The sequence below is a fragment of the Crassostrea angulata genome, chromosome 7 (assembly GCF_025612915.1).
Source record: "Crassostrea angulata isolate pt1a10 chromosome 7, ASM2561291v2, whole genome shotgun sequence".
In the NCBI taxonomy this organism is placed as follows: Eukaryota; Metazoa; Mollusca; class Bivalvia; order Ostreida; family Ostreidae; genus Magallana; species Magallana angulata.
In genome coordinates this window covers 38,067,147-38,092,709 of record NC_069117.1, presented here as the reverse complement: position 1 = coordinate 38,092,709, position 25,563 = coordinate 38,067,147, and the positions used below count along the sequence as shown (strand labels likewise).

General features: G+C 33.7%; 3 protein-coding genes across 3 annotated transcripts; 2 read left to right on the top strand and 1 right to left on the bottom strand.

Moving 5' to 3' along the window:
• Positions 1-647: 647 nt before the first annotated feature.
• LOC128157361 (apoptosis-inducing factor 1, mitochondrial-like) lies at positions 648-11,300 on the top strand. Its single transcript, XM_052819863.1, has 17 exons — positions 648-773; positions 1,357-1,487; positions 2,061-2,211; positions 2,341-2,456; positions 2,960-3,081; positions 3,572-3,662; positions 4,066-4,150; positions 4,672-4,748; positions 5,692-5,800; positions 5,937-5,969; positions 6,121-6,183; positions 6,594-6,682; positions 8,358-8,498; positions 8,935-9,077; positions 9,906-10,017; positions 10,461-10,667; positions 11,142-11,300. The coding sequence occupies exons 1-17, from the start codon at positions 695-697 to the stop codon at positions 11,226-11,228; spliced, it is 1,836 nt and encodes a 611-aa protein (XP_052675823.1). The 5' UTR covers positions 648-694; the 3' UTR covers positions 11,229-11,300.
• Positions 11,301-12,253: 953 nt separating this feature from the next.
• On the bottom strand, positions 12,254-15,248 carry LOC128155710 (uncharacterized). The gene is made up of 3 exons (XM_052817556.1): positions 15,150-15,248; positions 13,361-13,557; positions 12,254-12,401 (listed from the first exon to the last, which is right to left on the bottom strand). The coding sequence occupies exons 1-3, from the start codon at positions 15,184-15,186 to the stop codon at positions 12,333-12,335; spliced, it is 303 nt and encodes a 100-aa protein (XP_052673516.1). The 5' UTR covers positions 15,187-15,248; the 3' UTR covers positions 12,254-12,332.
• Positions 15,249-15,611: 363 nt separating this feature from the next.
• LOC128157489 (vacuolar protein-sorting-associated protein 36-like) lies at positions 15,612-23,438 on the top strand. The gene is made up of 13 exons (XM_052820069.1): positions 15,612-15,770; positions 18,714-18,782; positions 19,190-19,260; positions 19,455-19,569; positions 19,776-19,847; positions 19,985-20,101; positions 20,442-20,519; positions 20,957-21,091; positions 21,678-21,743; positions 21,947-22,011; positions 22,125-22,209; positions 22,686-22,762; positions 23,210-23,438. The coding sequence occupies exons 1-13, from the start codon at positions 15,675-15,677 to the stop codon at positions 23,304-23,306; spliced, it is 1,143 nt and encodes a 380-aa protein (XP_052676029.1). The 5' UTR covers positions 15,612-15,674; the 3' UTR covers positions 23,307-23,438.
• Positions 23,439-25,563: the final 2,125 nt, after the last annotated feature.

Below are 25,563 nucleotides of genomic sequence, written 5' to 3'. Positions count from 1 at the left end.
TTTTTGAAAGTGTGTGTGTGTGGGGGGGGGGGGGGGGGGGCAGACTCATCCAAAAAATCTTGACAAGCAAAAAAAAAAATATTTGCTGCTCGAAAATGGGGGGGGGGGGGGGTCAGGCTCCCCCTGCCCCCCCCACCCCGATGCTACATGTACGTGCCTGTAATTTACAGACAGTCCCAAAGTATTGAGATACATTAACTCCCATTCCCTTTACTTACATGTACCAATTTCTCATTTAATATACAGTGTAGTGATTGATCATTTATTTCTCGTATATCATTTAAAAAATATATCATTAGGTCAGGTAAAAAAGAACATTTTGTATATATACATATCTATGTATCCTTAATAGCTATTAAAAAAAGAGCAAGGGTTCATATAGCTTTCTACAGAATCTGATCGGATTTACATGATTTTCCCTGTAGTTTAATCAGATTCTTACGATGGCGTAAACTATAATATGATTTGAATTAAAATTAGAAATGTTTACACTGCAAATTATTATAGGATAAAGGTGTCCCACATAAAATGTTCCGATGTTCCAAACAATGACCAATAGAAACATTAGAGAGAGAGAGAGAGAGAGAGAGAGAGAGAGAGAGAGAGAGAGAGAGAGAGAGAGAGAGAGAGAGTTATATCCCTTTATAGGAACTCTTCATAACTTTGTGGCGCACATGAGTCCGAGGTGACGAAAATGCACCGGCTCGTTCCGTCAAGTAGATTGTTTTCAAGAAGTATAACCTCATTACAACCTAAAATAAAACACAATAACTGTAAGTTTTTGAATAGATTATAAATTTGTATTTATAGATTTGTTTGACATTGCATTATGCAACTTCTCGGTCTAATGTTATCGTTTCGAATTTCCTCAGTAAATACCTCTTTTACGCATTTTACATGCATAATAACTATTACCGTTTTGTCCGCTATTTAAGGTAATTCGAAATATATCTTTGTTTTGTTTATGTACATATTTAATCTCTCTTTCTTTTTCTCTCTCTCATTTATAATTAAGAACAGCTGGAATATCAGCTGAAAAAAGTTTTTGGAAGTCATAATTGCCTATCTTTTTATATATAATTAAACTGGTAAATTAACTGAGCCACCCAAGATATAAACTTATATATTTTTAAGTGTTATCAATATTGATTTACGGCCATTTACATGCATTAAGCATAAATAAAAATTTAAAAGGTATAATCCATTAATTGACATATTCTTAGCTTGACTTTTCAGACAGACTTTATTTACCTATGTTGGCATTCTCCTCCTTATTTTGCATGGTCAACTAACCATACTAACAGTCATGGGGCAAGACTCAATACAATCAAAATTGATGCATGTATCTTGTTTTAGGTACTTACGATCATTTGTGTGTAAGATGTTTGTCAAATCAGTCCAATCAACAAGGAAACCACCATGAATGGTCATCACGACACACAGCATATGCTTCTGTGGCCGCAACGTCTTTAGTATCACTTTATTTTGTGAGTCATAATTTCTGCTCTATTCAATTTATAACTGTAAAACACAATTTCATTGGCTAGAATCTTTGTGCGAAGCTTAAAGGTATCAATTGAAAACTGATGGTATTCAAGAGCTCCTTTGTCTAAAATGTTTTGATTGGCTCACTACCCAATGAACAGGTCTATTAACTTTTCTGAGTTTCTATGAATATTTCTGATTCTCAGTCCAACAACCTCTTGAAACCAAAGAATGTTTGAAACAGAAAAATTCTTTGGTTTTAAGAGATTTGAAAATCAAAGATGAAAACATGCAGTTGATTTAGATGCATTTTAAAAACGTGAGATTTATTCCACAAAGTATGAAGGATCCAACTGGAATAGATTGACTCTGTAATTATTTATGAAAGCAAGGAAAATTAACAAGTTGACCCACACTCAGTATGCCGTAAGACTGGCTGTAGGTTTCCTGCAATGCAAAAGTCCTTCATGTTTGAAATTCATGCAATACATGCATGTATAATGTTTTACTTTATAAGAGCAAAATGTAGTCTGATTTATTGAACTGTCACCCCACACCTGATATTTTGTTTATAGCTGGTTAAATCCCTAAAGAGAGATGAGAATAGGTGGTCATGCTACAGATCCGCTTACTGTCAAAAAAAGCATGTTGTCCCAGGAGCTATTCCAGAAGCCAAGGCATCCACCTTATCGAAGGATAAAAACAAAACCACCGAATCAGAACAAAGTTTGTATCTCATAAATTCTCTTTGGTGACCATTGTCAAAGAATTAGACATTAGAGCAAGCTATTGCAATTTTTATCATCATCCAGTTGGTGTTACTTTTACATGTAGCCATTAACTTTCTGTTTTCAGCTGATAAAGAATCATCTGATACTGAGCTACCATTTTATAAGTACCTCATAGTGGGAGCAGGGACATCCTCAGTATCAGCTTATAGAGCAATCAAAGCCAGGGACCCCAAGGCAAAGGTAAATGAATCAAAGTACTAAAAGTACTGAGAGAACTAAATGTGCTGGAATTCTTCCACACATACAGCGTGGATTTTAAAGTGCATGAAGATTTAAGATTTCTCAGTACTTTATGTCAAAGTGTGTCAAAATGTTCAAACCTTTTTAAAATCCGTATAAGGAATTTTAATTCCCAGTGGTGGAAAGAGAGAGAGCTAGAGCTTATCAATACATGATGAAAGCAGGAAATTTTTTCCTTGTATCGATTTCAACAGTTCTTCAATGACAGTGTCTAGTTTTTTTTAAGAAAATTGACAAAAAAGTTTTTTGGGGGGGGGGGGAACTGGAATTTAATTGAATATACATCGTGTTGGAAAAAAATAACAAATAATCACGATTTTCAAATCAAAATCACCTCAAAGTATCCATGTACATGTACATGTATATGCTTCTTTTATGTAAAATTCTCTGTAAAGCATGATTATCATGTAATATTTTGAATCTATTTATGTTTTTGTTTTCAGATTTTAATTATTGGAGAAGAACCTGATGTTCCCTATGAGCGCCCACCTTTATCTAAAGAGCTGTGGTATGTTGATCCTGCTGTGGCCAAGGAATACAAAATTGGGAAATCAAAGAGAGACAGGTAAGTTAAATTCTTGTTAATTCCCTCAGTTCAATCATTCTCAGAAATTTAGGTCATATATTTAAAAAAAAAACAATTTATTTGCATTCAACTTGGTGTTCAAAGTTTTGTTTGCTGTGTAAGAAACTGTTTTTTGAACAAAATGTAAATCAGACATATTAGTCAGATATTGATCTACCCAGAGTACAATTTTAGAAAGTAGACATAGAAATTAAACTTTTGTATTACATGTATTGGAACTTCAGTACTGCTTTTATTGCTGAGCAAATTCGTATAGTTAGGCAAAGTTTAAGTTGCTAATTAAATGAATTAAATTAAAGAATCACTGTTACATCATATTTCACCAAACAATGACAATAAGCGCTGCAGAAGAGCAAGAGTTATTGTGAAGGGGTTTAATACAATTTAATAAGTTTTTGATTACTTGTATGAAATTAGTTTTTGTTAAAGATTTATTTTATGATTATGAATAATTTTATATGTGTTATAGCATTTTCTATGAACCAAGGCCATTTTATTTGAGCCCAAAGGCATTACAAGAGGCAGAAAATGGTGGAGTTGGCTTGATTTCTGGTAAAAAGGTATACCCATTTGATTCCATATTTGAACCACATATACATTAAACATAAAATTACTGTATAATTGCTGCAATTTATTGAATTTTGGAGGATGAAAAGAGTTTTGATTTTAGAACTTTTTATTATCATTAAATCGATATATAATTTTTAGGTCACCTGAGTCACTGATATGACCTATTGCTATCGGTCTTCATCCATCACCGTGCATCTGTGCATAGTGCATTGACAAATTAATTTTACATTTTTAACGTCTTCTTGAAAACTCTAAAATGAATCTTAAAATGCAAAAATGACCCCCTCTGACAGGTCAGTCTTAGGGCTTTGGTACTCAGGTGACTGTCAATGCCTGTGGGCCTTGATCTTGTTAGAATGATATAATTTATATTTTTACAATGACATTTAACAGGTTGTAAAACTTGATGGTCAGAAGAAAAAGGTGTGGTTAAATGATGGCACAGAAATTCTCTATGAAAAATGTCTGTTGGCCACAGGTAATTATCTTATCATTACTGTGAACCAACTTTCATTAGCTAGCCATTACTTTATTTTGTGAAGCACTTATTTCAAAGTTGATTTTGATTATGAATTGTTGCTATTTGGGCTTTGATTGTTACTTTGGTCTGTTATACATTAATGTTTAAATGTACTCACAAGTGATTTTCACAATCAAATAAAATATGTTAGTTCAGAGTATTTTCTTTAGGTGGTAAAACATACAATGATGAATTAATTTAATCTAAGGTTTAAACTTTATCCCTTGATTTAGTTTATACCCAAATGTTCTAATTAAAACATTGCTTTCATTCTTCAGAAATGCTGTATTAAACATTATCTTGTCTGAGACATTCTGTAAATATCTTAAATTTCGAATTCATGCATTTTCTAGGGGTCGTGTACATGTACATGTGTAATGGACACACTCAACTTGACTCAAGTTCATGGTTGCATGTAAACATTTTTAGGAATAAACTGAAAGTTTCTCCTGATATTAAATCCTGTAAATCCCTTTCAGGAGGTCGTCCAAAGAACCACCCTGTGATGGAGACAGCAGAAAAAGACGTTCAAGATCGCACCATTCTCTTTAGAAATGTAAAAACTTTTTCTGCATGTAACATTTTGTTTTGTTATACTTTCATGTTAAATACTGAAATCTGATTGGTTTAGACGCAGTTAATAATATTTACTATTACCCTCAGCGTTAGTAACGCACTTGGCAACGGGTAACATTAAAAAATGTTACATGTGCGAAAATTATGCGCGTACGGTTCGCTGTAGAATTCATGTTATTCCTATATAAAAGCAGTAAAATTTTCTTAAAAATTTTAAAAAAGACATTCAGTATAACAAAATAAATAGTGCCTGTTTAGGAGGATAACAGTTGAAATTGACACCCCTCGAAAACCATTGTCAACCTCCGCTTCGCGTCGGTTGACAATGGTTTTCTCGGGGTGTCAATTTCAACTGTTACCCTCCCAAACAGGCACTATTTATATAATATCATGTATTATGTACAATGGGAAACAAGTCAATATTTAAAATGTATGAAATACATGTGCCTTTGAGTTTTTGGTTTCTCCAGATGGAAGATCTAAATCATATTGCTCTTGTTCTTTCTCTTTGTCCACAACTTTAACCAACTTTCTAGTTTCTACCTTTAGAACTGTACAAGGTAGTGGCATCATACTTATTGACCTTCAAAGGTCAAGGTTATATTTATTGCCTGTACTCTTCCATGTGTTCTTGGTGAAACAAATTGATTAACATACGGTACAGCTTTCTATATTGTTCATTTTGATAACATATACCCAAGATAATTTTGTTTATCTCTACATTGGGTAAGGCATACTTAAGTTGATGTAGATGCAGATTTTTGCATAGTTATCAATCGATTGGTCAATTTTAAAATCTCTACTAGATAATATTGTAAAATTTTGTTCTTAAATGACTGGAGAGTCATAAGATTTCATCGACATAATGAGTCAGAATTTGGGTTATTTTTTATTTCATGCAAAGTGTACCTTTATTTAAATAGACATCAGACTTTACTCGTCTCCATGAAGCGGTGGAAAAGTCCAAGTCAGTGGCCATCATCGGTGGGGGGTTTCTAGGCAGCGAGCTGGCCTGTGCCCTTGGATTCAAAGGTAAAATCAGATATCAATTATTGTTAACAGAGCATCATACAATGTATTTAGATTAATGGAAGTGGAATAAAAATACATGTATGTTACAAATGTTTTCTACAAGTTGCATAATAAAGTGGGTTTTTTTCTGTTTCAGGATTAAAAACTTACCAAATTATTCAGGAGAAAGGTTTGTAAATTATATTGTACTTACAAAAAAGTTTTCAAGAAACAATTACAGAGAGAAACATTTAACATTTTTATACAATGAATGTGTATATAATCCAAACTCATTGATGTTGAGTTTAAATGTTTAATGTGATCTTTTTTTCTTTTAACAGGGAATCTTGGCACTGTTCTTCCTGAGTATCTCAGTAAACACACAACAGAAAAAGTACAAGAAAGTAAGTGTAAAAACATACCTATATGAGCTTTTACATGAAGATACAGTGTACATGTATTGATGTACCTTTACATGAAAATTGAAACACATTTTTACTGTAAATTCCTAGTTAAACGCGAGGAATTAATATCAGCATAAAATCGTGAGAAGCATCCTTCGCGGATTTTAAAATCTCGCCATTATTTTCTGAGAGCTAAAAACTATAAGAAAAAAGGAGAAAATTAAGTTTAACGTTTGCGATTTTTATTCTCGCGATTTAATACAAACCAGCTGGATCGCGGATTTAAGTACTCGTGTAATATAAGGAATTTACAGTAAACCACCTTCAAATAATTTTTTGATGGGTGTGTTAAAATCACAGGCATTTCTGAATAGTGTTCATGATGGGTTTTTTTTTTTACCATTTTGCAGGTGGGGTAGATGTGCTAACATCTCTCACAGTCACAGAGGCTCAGTATAACAACAACCAGGTGGAACTAACCCTCAGTGATGGCAGAAAGGTTGGTTAAACAGAAAGTAAATGTATATGTAGATTATGAATTTGTATAAAGTGGCCGAGATCTTGTTCTGTATTCTTAAAAAACCCTATAGTTATTGAAAGTTTCATTTTGTTAAGAATTTGTCTTACTCCATGTATAAGTATACAATAGTATGTTGTCACCTTGTCTGTGTATATGTACTTTTGAAATTGTATTGATGGAAGTATTTTAGAGGAATTAATAAAATTTCTTTGATTTTTAAGCTCACCTGAGCCAAAGGCTCAAGTGAGCTTTTCTGATCACAATTTGTCTGTGTCTGTCGTTGTCGTCGTCGTCGTTGTTGTCGTCGTCATTGTTGTTAACTTTTCACATTTTCATCTTCTTCTCAAGAACCACTGGGCAGATTTCAACCAAATTTGGCACAAAGCACCACTAGGTTAAGGGGATTCAAGTTTGTTCAAATGAAGGGCCACGCCCTCTTTAAAGGGGAGATAATTGAGAATTATTGAAAATTTGTTGGTATTTTTCAAAAAACGTACTCTCAAAAACTATTTGTCCTGAAAAGCTAAAACTTGTGTGGAGGCATCCTCAGGTAGTATAGATTCAAGTTTGTTCAAATCATAGTCCCTGGGGGTAGGGTGGGGCCACAATTGGGGGATCAAGTTTTACATAGGAATATATAGAGAATCTTCTTCTCAAAAATTATTAGGCCAGGAATGCTCAAATTTGAGTGGAAGCATCCTCAGATAGTGTAGATTCAAGTTTGTTCAAATCATGGTCCCCGGGGGTAGGGTGGGGCCACAATTGGGGGATTAAGTTTTACATAGGAATATATAGAGAAATCTTTAAAAATCTTCTTCTCAAAAACTATTTGACCAAGAAAGCTCAAATTGGCGGGTAACCATCCTCAGATAATGTAGATTCAAGTTTGTTTAAATCATGGTCCCTGGGTGTAGGGCGGGCCACAATGGGGGATACATTTTTATACATAGAGAAAATCTCTAAAAAATCTTCTCAAAACTATTAGGCCTAGAAAGCCCAAATCTGAGTGGAAGCATTTCCAAATCGTATAGATTCAAGTTTGTTAAAATAATAATCCAGTGGTATGGTGAGGCCACAGTGGGGAATGAATTTTTACATAGGAATATATAGAGAAAATCTTTAAAAATCTTCTTTTTTAAGACCATTTGGCCAGAAAAGCTTTAACTTGTGTAGAGGCATCCTCGGGTACTGTAAATTCAAAATTACAGTCCCTAGTGGTAGGGCGGGGCCGTGATGGCTGTTTGAATTTTTACATAGGAATATATAGAGAAAATCTTTAAAAATATTCTGGGAAAGTTTTTCGGTCCAAAACTCAGTACTTAGTGTGAAAGCACAGGTTATGCAGATATAAGTTTGATGAAACCATGATACCCTAGAGAAAAGTGGGGCCACAAAATGGGGGGGGGGGTATATAGGAATAGAGAAAAATCTTCTTACAGGTATAACAACAAAAGGGGCTTGGTATTTACCAAAAGAAAGAGGTGGATAAAAATTTGCAGATTTTCAATTTTTTTTTAGCAAGATCTACAGTACTTAGTTGTCAAGATATTTTGATACTGTAATGCTAATTTGAGAAGAATTAAGGCAATTGTTGCTCAGCTGAGCGATATGGCCCCTGGGCCTCTTGTTTAAAAATGCTTCTTCTCTTTGGTAGATTTCAGTGGATAAAGTTGTGGTGTGTGTGGGTTTAGAGCCAAATGTAGATTTAGCCAAGACATCCAATTTAGAATTGGATGAGAAACATGGGGGATTCCGTGTTAATGCTGAACTGGAGGCAATGTCTGGACTGTGGGTGGTAAGTGGATCAACACGTTATTTATACATGTATTTAATGAAAACTGTTTCAAACTTATTAGTTATCAAAGATATGCCAATTTGAGTGAGATATCAAGAAGGGTGCTTTTGGCTTTTTTGAATGGTTTGTAGTAGCTTTAACTTGCCAAAACCTTTCATCGCTAAATTTGTACTCAGGTGCATATATGAGCTATTCGTATCAGTTGCAATGTAGTTGAACTTTTTGTATACCAATTAAAATTAATCAATCAAAACAACCCAGAAATTTAACACTAACAAAAAACTTTTTGATGGGTATGCACTGACAATGGTTATTGAATTCAGGGTCTTTTATTGGTTACATCAATTTAGCTGAGGAAAGCCGAATTATATCTTATTTAGTGACTAAAAGTCTCTTTATCTAAAAAAAAGTTGAATTCCATTTTGTAATTCAACAGGCAGGTGACGTCTCTTGTTTTTATGACATTAAACTTGGTCGTCGAAGAATTGAACATCACAACCATGCCTGGGTCAGCGGAAAATTAGCAGGAGAAAACATGACCGGGGCCTCTAAAATGTATCGATACCAGTCGATTTTCTGGTGAGGAATGAATTATTTTTACAGATACATGTTTGCATCCTTATTTAAGGAATAAGGAATCATTCTTTGAGTATTATGAGGTGATAGTTTTGGTCGGGGCGTGATCAAATCCAATAAAGCCCAAAGGGCTTTATGATAGATTTGATCACGCCCCGACCAAAATTATCACCTCATAATATTCAAAGAATGATTACTTATATTTATATAATATTATGCCATTGTACGATTAAATATGTAAATATAAATAAGCAAACCTCGCTGGCGCCTCAATTATACTTCATTTGAATTATTAAGTTATGGGTTATATAGTACAAAATCGATATGTAGTGTTATCACAGGCATAAAGACACTGAAAAATGTTAATATTATATAAATAGTGCCTGTTTGGGAGGGTAACAGTTGAAATTGATACCCCGAGAAAACCATTGTCAACCGACGCGAAGCGGAGGTTGACAATGGTGTTCGAGGGGTGTCAATTTCAACTGTTATCCTCCCAAACAGGCACTATTTATTTTGTTATACTGAATGTCTTTTTTAAAATTTTTAAGAAAATTTTACTGCTTTTATATAGGAATAACGTGAATTCTACAGCGAACCGTACGCGCATAATTTTCGCGCATGTAACATTTTTTAATGTTACCCGTTGCCAAGTGCGTTGCTAACGCTGAGGGTAATAGTAAATATTATTAACTGCGTCTTAACCAGTCAGATTTCAGTATTTAACATGAAAGTATAACAACATCATATAACATTCAAGTACAATAGATTTTATTACCAGGTAAGAGACTATTCACAAGTACATGAACTTTCTTCTTTTTATACATGTAGGTCAGATCTAGAACCCTATGTATCATTCCAAGCCATCGGTATAATAGACTCTAACTTGGAAACTTATTCAGTTTTTGAAAAACCTCCAGAGAAGAAGAAGCAGAGAAAGAAAGTGAGCAAAATTAGAATTTGTCTTTTTGAACCGTTTCTAGAGAGGAAAAAGTAAAATTTTATGAAAGGTCAACAAGGAAACATACAGTCAAACTTCGTTATCTCGAACAAGATGGAACTGTTTAAAAACTTCGAGATATCCGAGAATTCGAGATATCAAGGGTAAAATAGTTTTTAAAAAAGTTGTTGGGACTAGCAAATCACTTCGACATATCCATTGTATTCGAGATAACGGTGTTCGAGATAACAAAGTTCAACCGTAATTTGTATTTTAATTTTAGCTAATCTTGATAGGTAAAACTTAAAAGTGATTTAAAATTAGAAATTGAAAAGTTTGTAATTTGTCACAGTGAGTCATCTCTATCATCATCGGAGCATTGTACCTTAATTAAATGTTTTTATTTTTTAATAAAAGATTCATTTAAAATCTTGATTCTGTTACAGAAAACAAAGGAAAGCAATTTAGAAATTGCCAAGAAAACAACAGAAGAATCACTAGGAACAAATCAGGAAGTCAGTAAAGATACTGGCTCTGAAGAAGAGAAGCCAAAAGAGGAGTTTAACAAAGGCGTGATCTTTTACTTAAGGGGTGGATCCATTGTGGGCATTTTACTCTGGAATATAACAGGGAAAATATATAGAGCCAGACAGGTAAGAAAAAATTAGAGTAACTGTCAAAAAAAATATATAAAAAAATGCAATGCACATGTACATTATGTACAGTACAAGCTTTTAATTTTGGGAAATATTGGATTCAAGTACTGTATTCATGCAACGTACATTTATAAATTAATATTCAAAATAATGAATAGGTGGATCGCAAATTTTTTTCAACTTGTCCAATAGACATTTTCATTTTGTAACCACAGTTTTTTCCAAAAATGTAAAAGAAGTGCATGATGGAATATTCCTATCAAAGTATTGCTTTATGAACTTTGGAATGATCTTTTTTTCGGGAATTTTTTGTACAGTGTATATTATTCAAACGAAGGCTTGAATGAACTGTTTCATGGTTTTTGTTAAGAATTAATTCTTCCAAAATCAAAATGTGACTAATAAATTGTTGTTTTATCTTGTTCTTATAACTTGATCAGTATTATTTACTTAGCCTCCTTGATTTGACAGGTAATCAGTGATGGATGTCGAGATGAAGATTTGTATGAAGTAGCCAAGCTGTTCTTTGCTCCAAGGAAACGGAGGACAGAGGACTAAGTCTGTGATATTACATGTGACACTGTACATTGTGATAAGAGTGCTAATGAGAATAAAGTGTGGAGGAGTCAACAGCTTTGTTTTTATATTTACAGAGTGTACCATAATATTATAGGTACCGTATTCTGCATGTGTCTGGTAGTCAATGTAAAAATTAAAATTATATAGTTGATACCTCGGAACATTGATTTTTTAATTACTATGAATAATGTTAAAGTGGTCAGTACATCCACATGTCATGACTTACTTTTGTTTGTAGTTTAACAGATATGTGAAACAGACAGTACTCTAAACCTGATGACTTTCAAAACTAAAAATATTGCAGTCACCTGTTTTTCATAGTATAAACCTGTGAATTGGATTTCTACGATATCAAGCAACCAAATGTTTTCTAAAATCCAAAGGCATTATATTAGTTAATCTTGGCCATAGAAAGGAACAGAACACTATGATTTAACATGATGATAAATACATGTACATGTAGCTTAAATATGGATCATTTTTTGTTCTAAAAATTCAGTATTGGTCAGCTTTTAACTATCTCTCATCTATTGACCTTGTAAACCAATACAGGTCATACTAGTATTTTGGCCTTAAAAACCAATAAGGTTCACTGCCTCGCCATGGCCAACCTAGATATGAAGCTTTTAATAACTTTAGGAAAGAGCTTTTGGTCAGAAAGGGCCTGCATAGTGACCTTTGACCCCTTATCTGAAATAAAACCCTCGTATGGATCATCTTGTTCTCTTGAAATTTGATAATAGTGAAGCAAGGGGATTCGAGAAGATGGAACAATGCTTGAAACTGGCATAGATGTATACCTGGTAACATTTTGATATATAGGGATCATTTACTTGTCATAGTCAACTATAGTTGAATTTTAATGAATGGCTGGCTTTAAACAATGATGAGACATCAGATGTGGTGGTCTACTCACTAAAGTATTACTTTCCTTTGAAAAGGGGGCTTTAAAAATTATGTACACCACATTAGGCCGGAAAAAAGATTCAAGGAAAAGGTAACAGTCAAAGGTAACACAGTTTTTATTTCTTCAGTAATTTTTCCACTAGTTTACATTCAAAAGTTATTACTTTAATTGTCAATTTATTTTTCGTACATATTCTTGGGATAGCGGAACATTTGATGAGTTGTAAACACTCTTTTGTGCCAGGCCTGTAAAGAAAAAGAAAACGATCATTAATATTCGGATTATCTACAATAAGCCATCTTCGCAAGCCAAGGGTTTTCGGTCCACTCCATTCCCCATAAACGTTTATGGGGAGCGAATTGGACCAAAAACCCTTGGCTTGCAAAGATGCAATAAGCAGACCTGACAATTCTAAGCATCTAAATATATGTCCTTTTAACTTCCTTGTAAGAAAAAAATTCGAGAAAACTTTAAAATAATATGTAGACCATATGGTCCATATATCTGAGTAAAACAGCTTAATGAGCCTCAAGGCATCTTGGCAATATCTGGTAATGCTAATTTATGAAATTGTCCTCACCACACAAACCAATTACACAAGTTCATTAGGGTCTTCCGTTTCCAACGGAAGACCCTATTGTTTTTGTTAGGTTTCTTTTTCTCTATTTTTCACTATTATTATTCTTTTTTTTCTTAACATTTTTCTTAAAACTCAAATATGCTACAATGGATTTTTATGAAAATTTCACGAATAATACAAAATATCAAGGTCTTTTATCATGTACATTTTTGTTGATGACGTCACTTCCGGTCGGCCGTTATATTCGTTTTTCTTTTTGTAAAAAGTGATCTTGTCCTCAAGATCCTTGACTAATAGATTTCTTTGGCCTATGTCTCATTCCACAATGTTTATAAACTCAGATTTTAAGTCCACAAAACAGTTATAACATGCTTTTCACTCAACTTTTAAGTTATATTCACGAAAGTAAGTTTTTAAATAATTTCTTAACCATAACCAGTTATTGCAAATTTTAAAAAAATCATCAAGAAAACTCTGATAACTTTACCCCTAAGCTCATAATTAAAATTGGAGATACCAGTGCATGTGTATGACTTCTGTAGAAACTGGCTGTAAAATGATATTTCACAATTGAAGTTTTCATAAATAATCCGAATACATGTATATCCGCACACATATACTTACATAGTACAGAACCACCACCAGTCCTAGACTTGATAACAGCATGTAACGAGTGTTCTTTGCTTGGTGGGCTGCGTTCATCTCCTTGAAATTTCCAGCACGAACAGGGAGGTTATCCATGGTCATCCCATATTTCTTGGCCAATTCTTTGGCTTCAGCTGGAGTCGGAGCATGTCCGAATCTTTTCTGAATAACATTTCCTGTAATATTTAAATAGAAACATATGATAGTTCATAATAACTAATATACTGAGATATTCTACGAAGTGGATTATCATAATCATAGATTTTTTTTCAAGAGGTTTAAAAGACATAAATATTGTATGTTGGCCATCACCCATTTTTCTTAACTTTTCTAAATTTTTTGTAAATGTGCAAAAGTATAGAATTTTTTTCATGTGACGTTTTCAAACAGAACATTTTTCTTCTGTAGCTCCTGGTCTGAAAAAAAATTGAATTGATGACTTAGAAGATACAGTTCTTTACATTTTAAAAAGCTGCAATTTACAGGGCACAAAAAACTTGCGCTAGATTTTTAATGATTAATCTCATTTCTGAATACATTCTGCACATATATTGATTCCAGAAAATTCCTTGGACATTTTACTTCAGCTATTGTCACTTAACTTGCCTCTGATATTCTTTTAAACACCATCACCAGCCCCATTAAGTTGTGTATATATATAGTTTGTTTACCTATCAAAGTGGTGACTCTCGACCTGCATGTGAATTCAACACGCTTGATTTTCGGAGGACGGTTAAGAAGAATGTCTCAAAGTAAGTCTGAGGCAAGTAGAGCAAAAACTTCAGTAGTTAACTGTCTGAAGAACTAATCATTTCAACAGAATTGAAGTGGAAATAAGGTTAATCAGTTTAAAAATGGCACAAGTTTTTGTGTGCTGTATATTACAACTTTCTATTACATATGGAACTGTAGCTCCCACGTCATCCATCCGAATTTTTTCGAACCAGAAGCTACAGACGAGTTTACATGTACAGGTAGGTACTGTTGTGTTGAAGTGTGCAACTTCCTTCTTACAAATAATTTAAAGTGTACAAAGGTTTGAATTTGTAATACAAAAATCAGAAGCCATACAGGCATATGGGAAAAAGTGGGATTCCACTACTCCAGCCAAAAATAGTGAATATCTACCACTCCAGCCAAAAATAGTGAATACCTACAAATGTACTTCTTATCAGGTCAGAGCCAAAAATTAGTTGGGGACTAATCATTACCATATATAAGGTGAAAGATGTTCCAAAGTCCCTTTGAAAGTGTTCACTGATAAGAATTAATGTCATTTTACACAGAAGATTTCCTCTGAACATTTGTCAGATTCTTAAAGACATTAACTACATTTTTTTATGTGTGATAGGATAAACATGGTCACTTAAGAAGATGATTACTTTAACACATTCTTATTCATTGAGATAAAACCCATACTTCATGATATGTGTATTGATGAAGGAAAACCTCAGTCCTTGCAGTCCAATGACAATGATCAATGTGGTAACCGACTAACTGTAGCATGTTGATGACATGCATATTACAACAGTATTAACCATCTTTCAAAATATACGGGCGGCATGATATTAACATTTAAATATATTTCCGTTCGTCAGTAAATGCAGCATTTATGTTAAAATATAGCTGAAAACTATAGGAGGAATTTCGAACTTAAATATAAAATACACTGACAGTGTTCCGTCATTCTGCTATAAGACATATTAATTTTCCAAATAAATCATTTTCGTAAATTCTCATTAAAATCAAATGTATATAAAAAACATACTTGAAACATTAAAAAGAAGGTTTGATTTGGTCAACATTTTGCTCGAGTTCGTGGTTGACCTTCCGATTCTCTTCTACAGAATGAGGTAAAGGTAGGGTCATATATGAAAAAATTGCACATTTTATTTCAGTATGTTATTTACTGTATTATACGAAACCATATTTCTATACTCATTGACGATAATTATATCAAATTTTATGCTATAACTTTAAGATGCATTTATGGTCACGAACAATATTTATGGTACTCTATGCATAATTATCATAATGAAACTAGTTTTACAATACGCCAAACATAGATAAGTCGTTCCCAGAATGAGATATAACCGATAAACTTGAGAATTATTTTATTCTCTAAAACTAATAAAAACAAGACTATTTTCACTTGAACTATTTTACCAAAACTTATTTATCCTAAAAAAAATCATTATTTTGTGGTGCAAAGGTTGCATGTAAAGATTGTCTGTAAAATCGAATGAAGAGTTCCTAAGAAGGAGGCGCATTTGTGTTATTGACAAAAATCAGAATGGATCGTCTTGAGTGGAGTGACACAAATCTTGTTCCTGGAGAGGAACAAGTAAATTTACAACCAGGAATTGCAGTATATGACGGACAAGATAAGGTTACCGCCAGCTTTTATCCAAACATAAACATCTGATGTGATATTTTAGCATTTTAAAGGAGAGAGAGAGAGACTTTGCAAATAAGTAATTGATTAAGTGTCTTTTTTCCACAATATGACAAGTATGGTGTTCCGATGGGGCCACTTCGACCTTCGCACTTTCGTCTTTAGGTCGAAGATGCGAGAGTGGGAAGTTTCGAAGGCAAAAGTGCGACGGCGAAATTGCAAGGATGCGACGGCAAAGATGCGATGGCGAAAGTGCGAAGGCGAAAGTGCGAAGGCGAAGGAGCGATACTACTATCGCTCCTTTGCCTTTGCAACTTCGCACTCTCGCCTTCGCAACTTTGCACTTTTGCCTTCGCCTTTTTTGATAGCACAGAAAGTCTCGGTCGATTACATAAAATTTGATGCAGGCACCATACTCGCCAAGGTTTTCCGATTAATCCATGATAATATTGGTACGCATGCGCAAGGCCATTGTGCTTACTATGAATGTTTATAAATAGTTTAATGTGTATATGTGACATATATGTTTACCAGTGCTGGCTATGCCTAATCATTATATACTCCGTATAAAATGTAATGTCCACCAGAATGTATACATGTGCACTTCCGGACTCCTGCCACTTACCAGCTGTCTGTTTACCGTGGATCAAACACAGATACATTCTAATTTCATTATGCGACACTCCTTGCTCATGTATGGACCTAGAGGGGGAGAGGGGGTCTGCCCCCCGGAAAATCCAATATTAATAACTTTACACATGCAGTAAAGGGGGAGAGAGGGTCCGGATCCCATCCCCCGGAGAATGTAATTTTCTTAATTATATATAATAAAATCTCTAAAATATGTCTCGGATCTGCGCAGGCTGTAAAAAATAAATTCTAAAAAGTTCATCGTCTACCTCAATACCTCATATGTCCTTTTATACAGCTAAAATTGTCTTTAAACGATAGAGAGCTCCACAATCATAAAAAGGCGAAAGCGCGAAGATGCAAAGGCGAGAGTGCGAAGTTGCGATGGCGAAGGAGCGATAGTTTTATCGCTTCTTCGCCTTCGCAACTTCGCACTTACGCCCTTTTGCCTTCGCAACTTCGCACTCTCCCACCTCGACCTAAAGGCGAAAGTGTGAAGGTCAAAGTGGCCCCATCGGATCACCATACAGAAGGGTGTGGAAGGGTAAAATTTCATACACCAGTGTTATTGTTTATAGTAATAAGCATACTGTATGGAACAGATGCCTGAAACAAAGCTCATATATGGCCAGAAATTAATCGTGACATTTACCCCATTTCATTTGTAACCAGTAACATTTTACATTGGTTCGCGGGGATGTTAAGGAAGCATATGGGCAATTTAGCGTCTTAATTTGACTGATATATTCAAAATCGTGAAATTAAATAATTATTTTGAATAAGATCAAAAACATAGTATTATCCTTTAAATTAGATGTCGGTGCAATAAAATCGGGTAGTATATAAGTGCCACATTGGTGCATTATCACGTGACAACTAAATATACGTACGTATAAATATACGTATATTCCTTAACATAAAATAAGATAGAACAACACTACCCTGCGGTTTCAAAAATAAAAGAAACATACCTATGAAAGCAAAACATCTCAGTTTAATCAAAACCGCTGCTAGAATCCTATGTTTTTCTTTATTAAAAAGTCATTTATCCGGTTCTCGTAAAACCGTCCCAACTTTTATATAGTTTGCACTGAAAACGGCAAATTGCATCAAAACAATACACAACATGGGATTCTAGCAGCACTTTTCAATTTAAGCATTGATCAAACTAACGGTACGTATAAAATTTCAAGTTCAATATATACGGGGTAGTGTTGTTCAAGTCGGATTTTTATATTGTAAACAACGACAGAGGAAAGCCTGGCCGAAAAATAAAAGCAAATTTTCATACCTTTTAGCGAATGATTGATATAACTAACATCTCCCCCAGTATTCTTATGTTCAATTCTCAATAAATCACACCACAATCCTTTATGAGAGTTCTTAGATTAGTTATAATTTGAATTTGTTTACAATGCTTTCCGATCAAATTCACACGACATTCAACTTTTAGTCATGAACTCATCAATGTGTAAATCTACGTAATACAAACTAATTTCTGGAAAACAATTGTCTTCAGTATTTTTCATTTGTTTTTGATCTACATTTCGTTGCTTAGATATTTGTATATGTACATAATAACTTGGATTTGTGATTTCACGGAATTACATGTAACTCATATTCCATATGCTTCCTTAACACCCCCGCGTTACAGTGCTTGATTATGAATGATTTACAAACTTTGATAAACTTATGACAGGTTACAGTGTTGTTAACGGTAACACTGGTTAAAAATTAGTTTAGGTTAGGGTTATGTTTTGGGCTAGGGTTAGGTTAGGGTCGCATTAGGGTTAGCTTAGGTTTATGGAAGGTTAAAGTGGTTACTGGTAACATTGGTTACAAATTAATTAAATAAGGTTTGGGGTTAGGGTAATTGTGAGAGTTAGGGTAGTATTAGGGTTAGTTTAGGGTTAGGATTAGGGTTTAAGGCTAGGGTAACCATTGTAACCAATGTTACTGATGTAACTTTTGGTGCTCGACATAATCCTGGTCATGGCACCAAAGAAACAAAATGATACAGCTGACTGAGCTTTTTAATGTCCACTGTCAAAGATCAAACTGGTTTAACACACATCCTCCTTAAATAATCTGTAGTTATAAATCAACAACCCAGGTTCGTTAATGCTTGACAGTGCTATGCCTCTAACTACCAAAGGCTGGTCTGCTGCATCAAATGTATGGGGTTCAAACTTATTCTTTCTGAACGCCTAGTCACTGACAAGTGCTTTATAAACTGAGCTATCATATACAGTCTCATTCACATTGACAACAAAATTGAATTTTATACTATTCATTTAAATATTACAGACCTGCTTTGAAAATGGAGTACTAACACTTACCACTCACAGAGTGATATGGAAAGATAATAGAGACAGGGTAAGTGTATAAACAAATAAATTATCACTACATTTATATGTTTAATTCCAGATTTTAATTTCTTCTGTTGTGAGTCAGAGAAATTGGTTTGATTTCAGGTTTTCTTTTTTTGTGGGTCAGAATTAATAATTGGGGATAAAACACCTCTGAGATAGTTGTATACCAATTTAGTGTAAAGTTTAAGACAACTGAAAAGAATGATCTATGTACATAATACTTTAAAGCAAGTTTTAAACAATTTCATATGTTCTTTCAAAATTGTGCATGAAATGTACTGTTAATATGACAAATGCAGATCCCATAAGAAAACATACAAAATTCTATACTTGTACATGTTTGTGACTTCATGAAACTTGTAAATGTCTTTTTTTATATAACATCATTTCTAATTTTTATGCTTTTTGTAGACAAGAGTTTTAGCCTTGCAACATAGTTTAGTTGTATATATTGAAGAGCAGCCATCAGGGTTTGCCAAAAGGTAGGTTGGTCTTTTCTTACAGTATTAAATATGTTCAATAAAATAAAAGCTCTTTGTCTGATCAAAATAAAATCACTGAAAATCAACCAAATATACATGTACCGATAGTGGTTGCATACATTGATCAAAGCACAAACTGTCCAATTTACATTTAGACTTCTGTCACTGACTTAAAAATTCCTTTCCAACTTTAGTGCAAAGATTGCAGTACACGTGTCAGCCCCTGGACCCAATAAGAAGCCTGGGCCAGTGACCCAGAGTCGCTATGACTACATCCGATTTTCCTTCAGAGAAGCAGGGGAAGGACAGGTGAGGTCAAAAGTTCAAGCTGTAAATAATTGACCAAAACTGTAAATTACACTGTTCTTTTTTCTACAGATACATGTATATATATCTATACAAGTAAAGTCATTTCAAGCTGTAAAGAAACTACTTAGAAATGTTTGAAATATATTTTGTTGAAGCAATGTATATCATTTCAAACTATATACAAATGCTGTGCTTTCTTTTTATAGTTTTTCAGAGATTATAACGAACAACTACAACAGAAAAAATGGGAGCACGTTATACCTCAAAGGAAACCAGGTGTAAGGGTTGTAATTTTTAAAAAATGTTCTCAAATTTCAAACACGTATCTGAAATCTCTGAACAGATTTATGGTTATTTTATTTTGTACCTATACTTGTATATATAAAACTTTTGCAAGTGAGATTTTTTTTTAAAGGCATCTCGACACAGAGCTGGTATTATGGGCATTGAACGTACCATTCAACAAACACACGCTAACACAGACAAAAACATTTCTCAAGCGTTTCAAGATCTAACAAAACTGATGGAAAAGGTGTGCATTACAGTTCATTTATTCTAGTGTTAATAACTAATGTTATGTGTATATCTTTTGGTTTCTTAGTACATCAACTAGTAAAAGCTTCTCAAATCTCAGCATCTCTTAAAACTAATTTCATATACAAAGAAAAAAAAATGTTGCTATACGACAGCAAATATTTTAATGGAAAATTATTTCAAATTCTAATTTTTAAAAGGGAGCAAATGATAAAAAATGTGATGAAATATGGTGGGTTAACTCCAGTGCTGATCACTAAAAATATTGATAACATTTTCATGTTCCCTGCTGTGATATATTTAGAAATCCTAAGAAATATTACTACTCTCCTGTTTAGGCCAAAGAAATGGTAGCAATTTCCAAATCTATAGCAACGAAGATCAAAGATAAGCAAGGAGATGTTACAGATGATGAGGTAGGGATCTGAGAAAACATAATGAAAAGAAAATCTTCTGGTACTCCTTATTTATATTAAATGCTCTTTGCTCCATTAACATACTTACCAGCAATCTAGGCATACAGGTACATGTATGTATTGCCACAGTCATGTCAACAATTTTATCTGAACTGAAACTTTACATGCATGAGGCCTAGGGTATGTAAAAAAGATTTTTGACTCCGACTGATGAAAAAAAGATCCTAACAGGGGATCACCTTTTTTGAAAGCAGGTGGTTGCAGATTATTTTTTAGTGTACTAATAATGGTTTCAAATTATATTTTTCATTAAAAAAATTTAATTTCCATGCGACACAGAGTCTGGAGCGAGCAAAAGGACAATTTTTACTAGGAGACTTGATGTAGTTACTGTAATTAAGTAAATGTTGTTATTCATGCTAAATTGTTTTCTTCAGACAATAAAATTCAAGTCCTACTTGCTGAGTATGGGTATTCCTAACCCGGTCACCAGGGACACGCATGGGTCAGGAGACAAGTACTACACAGAGCTGGCCCGGCAGCTGTCCAATGTCCTAGAAAAACCCCTCAAGGTGAGAATACATCAACATCTTTAAGGTACATTGATCATATAATAAGGGATGTGACTCTCTCTGTGATTTTAAGCTATTACAGTGTAACAGTTGTAATCATTTATAAAAAAAAAAATTAGAAATATTTAATATTGAAGGTAAAATGTTGCCCAGCGTGTTATGTTGAAATTAAGTAAATTTTAATCTTCTGTAAAATCATTGTCACAAATGCCAAATTTGTAATTTAATGTTAGCATAAAGTGGGCAATTAACTTAACAAATATTTATCAAATTAACAATATGAAAATATAGAACAGATGAACTAGGAGTTTCTGATCATTGCCCAATGTAGACTTTGTTAAGTTTGTCTTAGTGATTATTGCTCTATACAGCTCGTCATGCTACTAAACAAAGGACCAAAAATATTATCTTAATAGCCAAAATTTGAATTTACACCAAACATTACACATCAGATACTAGTAGGTAGTTGAAAAGATGTTAACCATTGGATGCACAGTAGAATATGTGATCAAAGAAACAAAACAATAATGAAGTCAAGAATTTGTAGGTACACTGTCAGTGTTGACATGTCTTTGTATATTTCCAGGAATGTGGAGGTATAATGACACTAACTGATGTGTACTGTCGAGTTAACAGGGCAAGGGGAATGGAGGTATGGTCGTTAATAGACAATTTAATTAGCAGTAAAAATGCACCTATTATCAGTGCATACAATTACATGTATTTTCTAAATGATTGTCTTAAGATTTGACTGGAAATAAATTTTTTATTGTCATAAATTCAATATACCCATGTTCATTTTATGCAAGTTTTGCTGTACCGTTAAATAAACATATTTCTTTGGTGCATTTTCAGTTATTATCTCCAGAGGATTTACTGAATGCATGTGAAATGTTTGAACTTCTACGACTCCCTGTCAGGTGAATGAATGTAAACATGTCCATAAATAGAAAACCATATGCATGTACATTTAATATTGAATGTGTTTCAGTCTCACATCACCCTTTGTCATTACACAACTGCTCTGTTTTAGACTGAAGACATTTGACAGTGGTGTGATGGTGTTACAGCTACAGAGTCACGATGAAGACCAAGTCATCCACCTCACCACTCAACTGGTCAGTCAGCCACTTCTCTCCCACTTTAAAAATCCACTGTACCACTGGGTTTTTTTTAAACAATCATTTGAAATATTGTACTGATACATGTAAAACTGCTAAAGAACAATGGTGGGCAAGCTTTAAATGTATAGGGATGGTGTGAAGAAAAACAAGACAAACAGGAGTACCCCATTGTAAATAATCCCCTTTTATCACTTTAAGAGAAGGAGATTTTACAAGCTTCATTGGTTGATACTGTAAACGTTTTGTACATCCTTGGATCCAAACTGTCATTGTGATATGCAAGTTCTATTACACATGAGTATAACATTCTGTGGATATTTTTTGGGTACATTTAGCACATTCTTTCACAATTTGTTATTATACATGTACATTTTATAACCTTAGAAATAAATGGAGGAAGGGGTGACTTTGTGTTGATTTGTAAATTTCATTTGAAATCCGTTTAACGGGCAACTACATCTTTTTTGTAGGTGGAAGACAAGGGTTCCATAACTGCTGAAGACTTGTCCAAAGAAGTGGGCGTGTCTGTAATTTTGGCAAAAGAAAGGTATAGTATTGCAACAGTAAATAACACTATTCTCTATCGGTCACTTGCCTTATGTTTGGTCTATTTGAAGTCTTTATAAAAATAGGGAGGCAGTATACTGCTATACTTGCCCCGTGTGACCATGCATTTTTTATAATCTAGCTGTGGAGAGATTGTAATTGCTAAGATCAATGAAACTTAGATGAGCTCATCTATGAGTTCAATATTTTTTCCTTTAGCAAAATTGAGAAAATAAAGATTAAACAAAGTTGTATTGCAAAGGAACATTGACTTCTCATCTGTTTTTATGAATTTACTGACACAATATTGACTTTAATATTGCTTATTATTCATGTGACCGTTGCTAACATAACCTGCTCAAAACCAATTACGGTACGTGTAACACTTTACTAGAGTCTGCAGGTATTATAAAGAATCTTTAAATATATCTCATTCTGTTACTTTCAGGTTACTTCTGACAGAGAAGGTCGGAGGGATCTGCAGAGACGAGTGTGTGGAAGGACTGAGATTTTATCCCAATCTGTTCTTGACCAATGTCACCTGAATAACAAAAACAATTTTGTTTATTAGTTTGTTACCATTGATTTTATTTGTAAAATATTTAATGCGCCTGTATATATATATATATACAATTTAAAAAAACAACAAGTACAATTATTAAAAATTTATAGTGCTTAATATTTATCTACATTGTTCTTTCCTTAATTTGGGAATATCAGGAGTCTTTGGCCTATGGTCATTGTTGGAGCCCACAGGGTTTCTATCTGTTTCACTGCTATCAAGAGTGTAACAGATACTGTGGAATCATTAAAATTTGTGGGGGCCAATTTTCGTGGATTGCTTAAATTTTATAGGTTCGTGGGGACGTAATTTCGTGTATTTTCGTATACATGCAAGAGGAATATGACTTTATAGCTCTAATTTATTAATTCGTGGGGGATGTTAATTCGTGAATGAGAGGTACCCACGAATTCCACGAAAATTGAGCCACCACGAAATCTAATGATTCCAAAGTACATAACTTATGGGTTCCGACGATGACTTATGGTGTACAAGGTTTCCATGTTTAAAACAAATGGCGTCTGGTATAACCATGCTCCTTATCATACAGGCTTCCCTTTATATTTATTGTTACTACATTTATGCTACACATATTTGACTGAGCTTTAATGTGATTTCCAAGGACTAACTGTACTTTCAAGATGTCTGTAAACATGCGTATGTTGGTTTACTACAACCTGAGAGATTATTATACAATAGACCTTTTTCTCAAAAAAAAATTTGAAGCTTTTGTATCTTTCTCTGCTTGTTTCTTTTAAGCTTTTTGAAACAATCACAATTTATTCAAAATTAATCCAAGGTAGTTAAAATCAATTACTAGATCCATCATTTTAGTACATTATTTAAACTAAACTTGTCCTTGGAATATTAGATTTTTAGACCCGAGTCATCTGGGGTTAAAAATATTTCTTTTGATAGTAGAATTGACTCCTGTACTATAATGAAGACTAAGTCATCCACCTCACCACTCAACTGATCAGTCAGCCAACTCTCTACCACTATAAAAATCCACCACTGTTTTTTTTTTTAAAACATTGATGTTGGATAATCGTTTTAAATATTGTACTGCTAAAATTGCTGAAGATCAATGGTGGGCAAGCTTTAAATGTAGAGTGATGATGCAAAGAAAAGCAAATCAACAAGATTTCCGCATTGTTTACTAAATGATCTAAAATTTTAGAGGTTTTTTTCATTTGACAGTGTATATATGACTTTTCTTAATCACAGGCACGTAGCATTGGGGGGGGGGGGGGGGGGGGGCAGCAAAGATTATTTTTAAAAATATTCTTGAAAATAAGGAAATAAAAAGTGGAATTGAAGTTTAAAGTATATTTGCCCCCCCCCCCCTTCCCCCCTTTTTTTGCTTGTAAAGATTTTTTGGTTGAATCTGCCCCCCTCACTTTCAACAAGAGGCCCATGGGGCCACATCGCTCACCTGAGCAACAATGGGCGTTCAAAAGATATTGTGCCATATGGCCCTCGGTAGAATAAAAAAAAAAATATTGTAAAGCATTCGAATTTTACACTTATTTTTGCATACACGTAATCTTTGACATTGTACCTTCATGAAATACTGTTTTTACACAGAATAAGAAAATCCTACGCAAGATATAGAACTAAATATTTGGTAGGGGTACACTGTTATATAACTTCTAATTCCCTGTATTTTCATTCTGCCCCCCTCCTCCACTTAAAAAAGCGATCAAAATATATGAGAGAATATACTAGAAGGTACATTTTCTTCCTCAACTACTTACTAGTTATTGTAATTTTTTAATATAATAGTTATTGTATTTTATCAAAAAAATCCTACATGTATATATGTGAAGAAGAAAATTGCACCTCAATGCGCTCAATTTTTCAAATTAAAAATATTCAACAATTTAATTTGTCTTCTCCATTATAATTAAATGACTGTTGTTTACCTCGCGTAAATTTTATAACTTTACTCACACTTGATTGATGAATGCACTGGAATGAAAAATGTTGTCACGTGACATGTTAAAGAGCTATAAAAAATCAATGTTACCGTATTGACAGGCACATCACTCCAATTTACTATGGTCACCCATTATTTTCATTTTTATTAAAAAATAACAAATGGCTACAAACCAGGATAATTTTCCGCTGTAATATTTTCTTAGGAATAGCGATCGATAATTCTTTTATCCCCGCAACAGAAACTGTTTTAACGATGTCGTTTTTATTTACCCACATTTCACATTATTCATTGTGTAAAG

Excerpts from the sequence above, each read along its gene's own strand:
- LOC128157361 (XM_052819863.1), top strand. The coding sequence starts at position 695 with ATGCACCGGCTCGTTCCGTCAAGTAGATTGTTTTCAAGAAGTATAACC. Across the intron at positions 2,457-2,959 it reads CCAGGGACCCCAAGGCAAAG|ATTTTAATTATTGGAGAAGA; the intron begins GTAAATGAATCA and ends TTTTGTTTTCAG. Across the intron at positions 4,749-5,691 it reads GCACCATTCTCTTTAGAAAT|ACATCAGACTTTACTCGTCT; the intron begins GTAAAAACTTTT and ends TTATTTAAATAG.
- LOC128155710 (XM_052817556.1), bottom strand. The coding sequence starts at position 15,186 with ATGTTGACCAAATCAAACCTTCTTTTTAATGTTTCAA. Across the intron at positions 13,558-15,149 it reads CCTTCTTTTTAATGTTTCAA|GAAATGTTATTCAGAAAAGA; the intron begins GTATGTTTTTTA and ends TAAATATTACAG. Across the intron at positions 12,402-13,360 it reads TGGTGGTGGTTCTGTACTAT|GCCTGGCACAAAAGAGTGTT; the intron begins GTAAGTATATGT and ends TTTTCTTTACAG.
- LOC128157489 (XM_052820069.1), top strand. The coding sequence starts at position 15,675 with ATGGATCGTCTTGAGTGGAGTGACACAAATCTTGTTCCTGGAGAGGAA. Across the intron at positions 15,771-18,713 it reads TATATGACGGACAAGATAAG|ACCTGCTTTGAAAATGGAGT; the intron begins GTTACCGCCAGC and ends TAAATATTACAG. Across the intron at positions 18,783-19,189 it reads GGAAAGATAATAGAGACAGG|ACAAGAGTTTTAGCCTTGCA; the intron begins GTAAGTGTATAA and ends TGCTTTTTGTAG.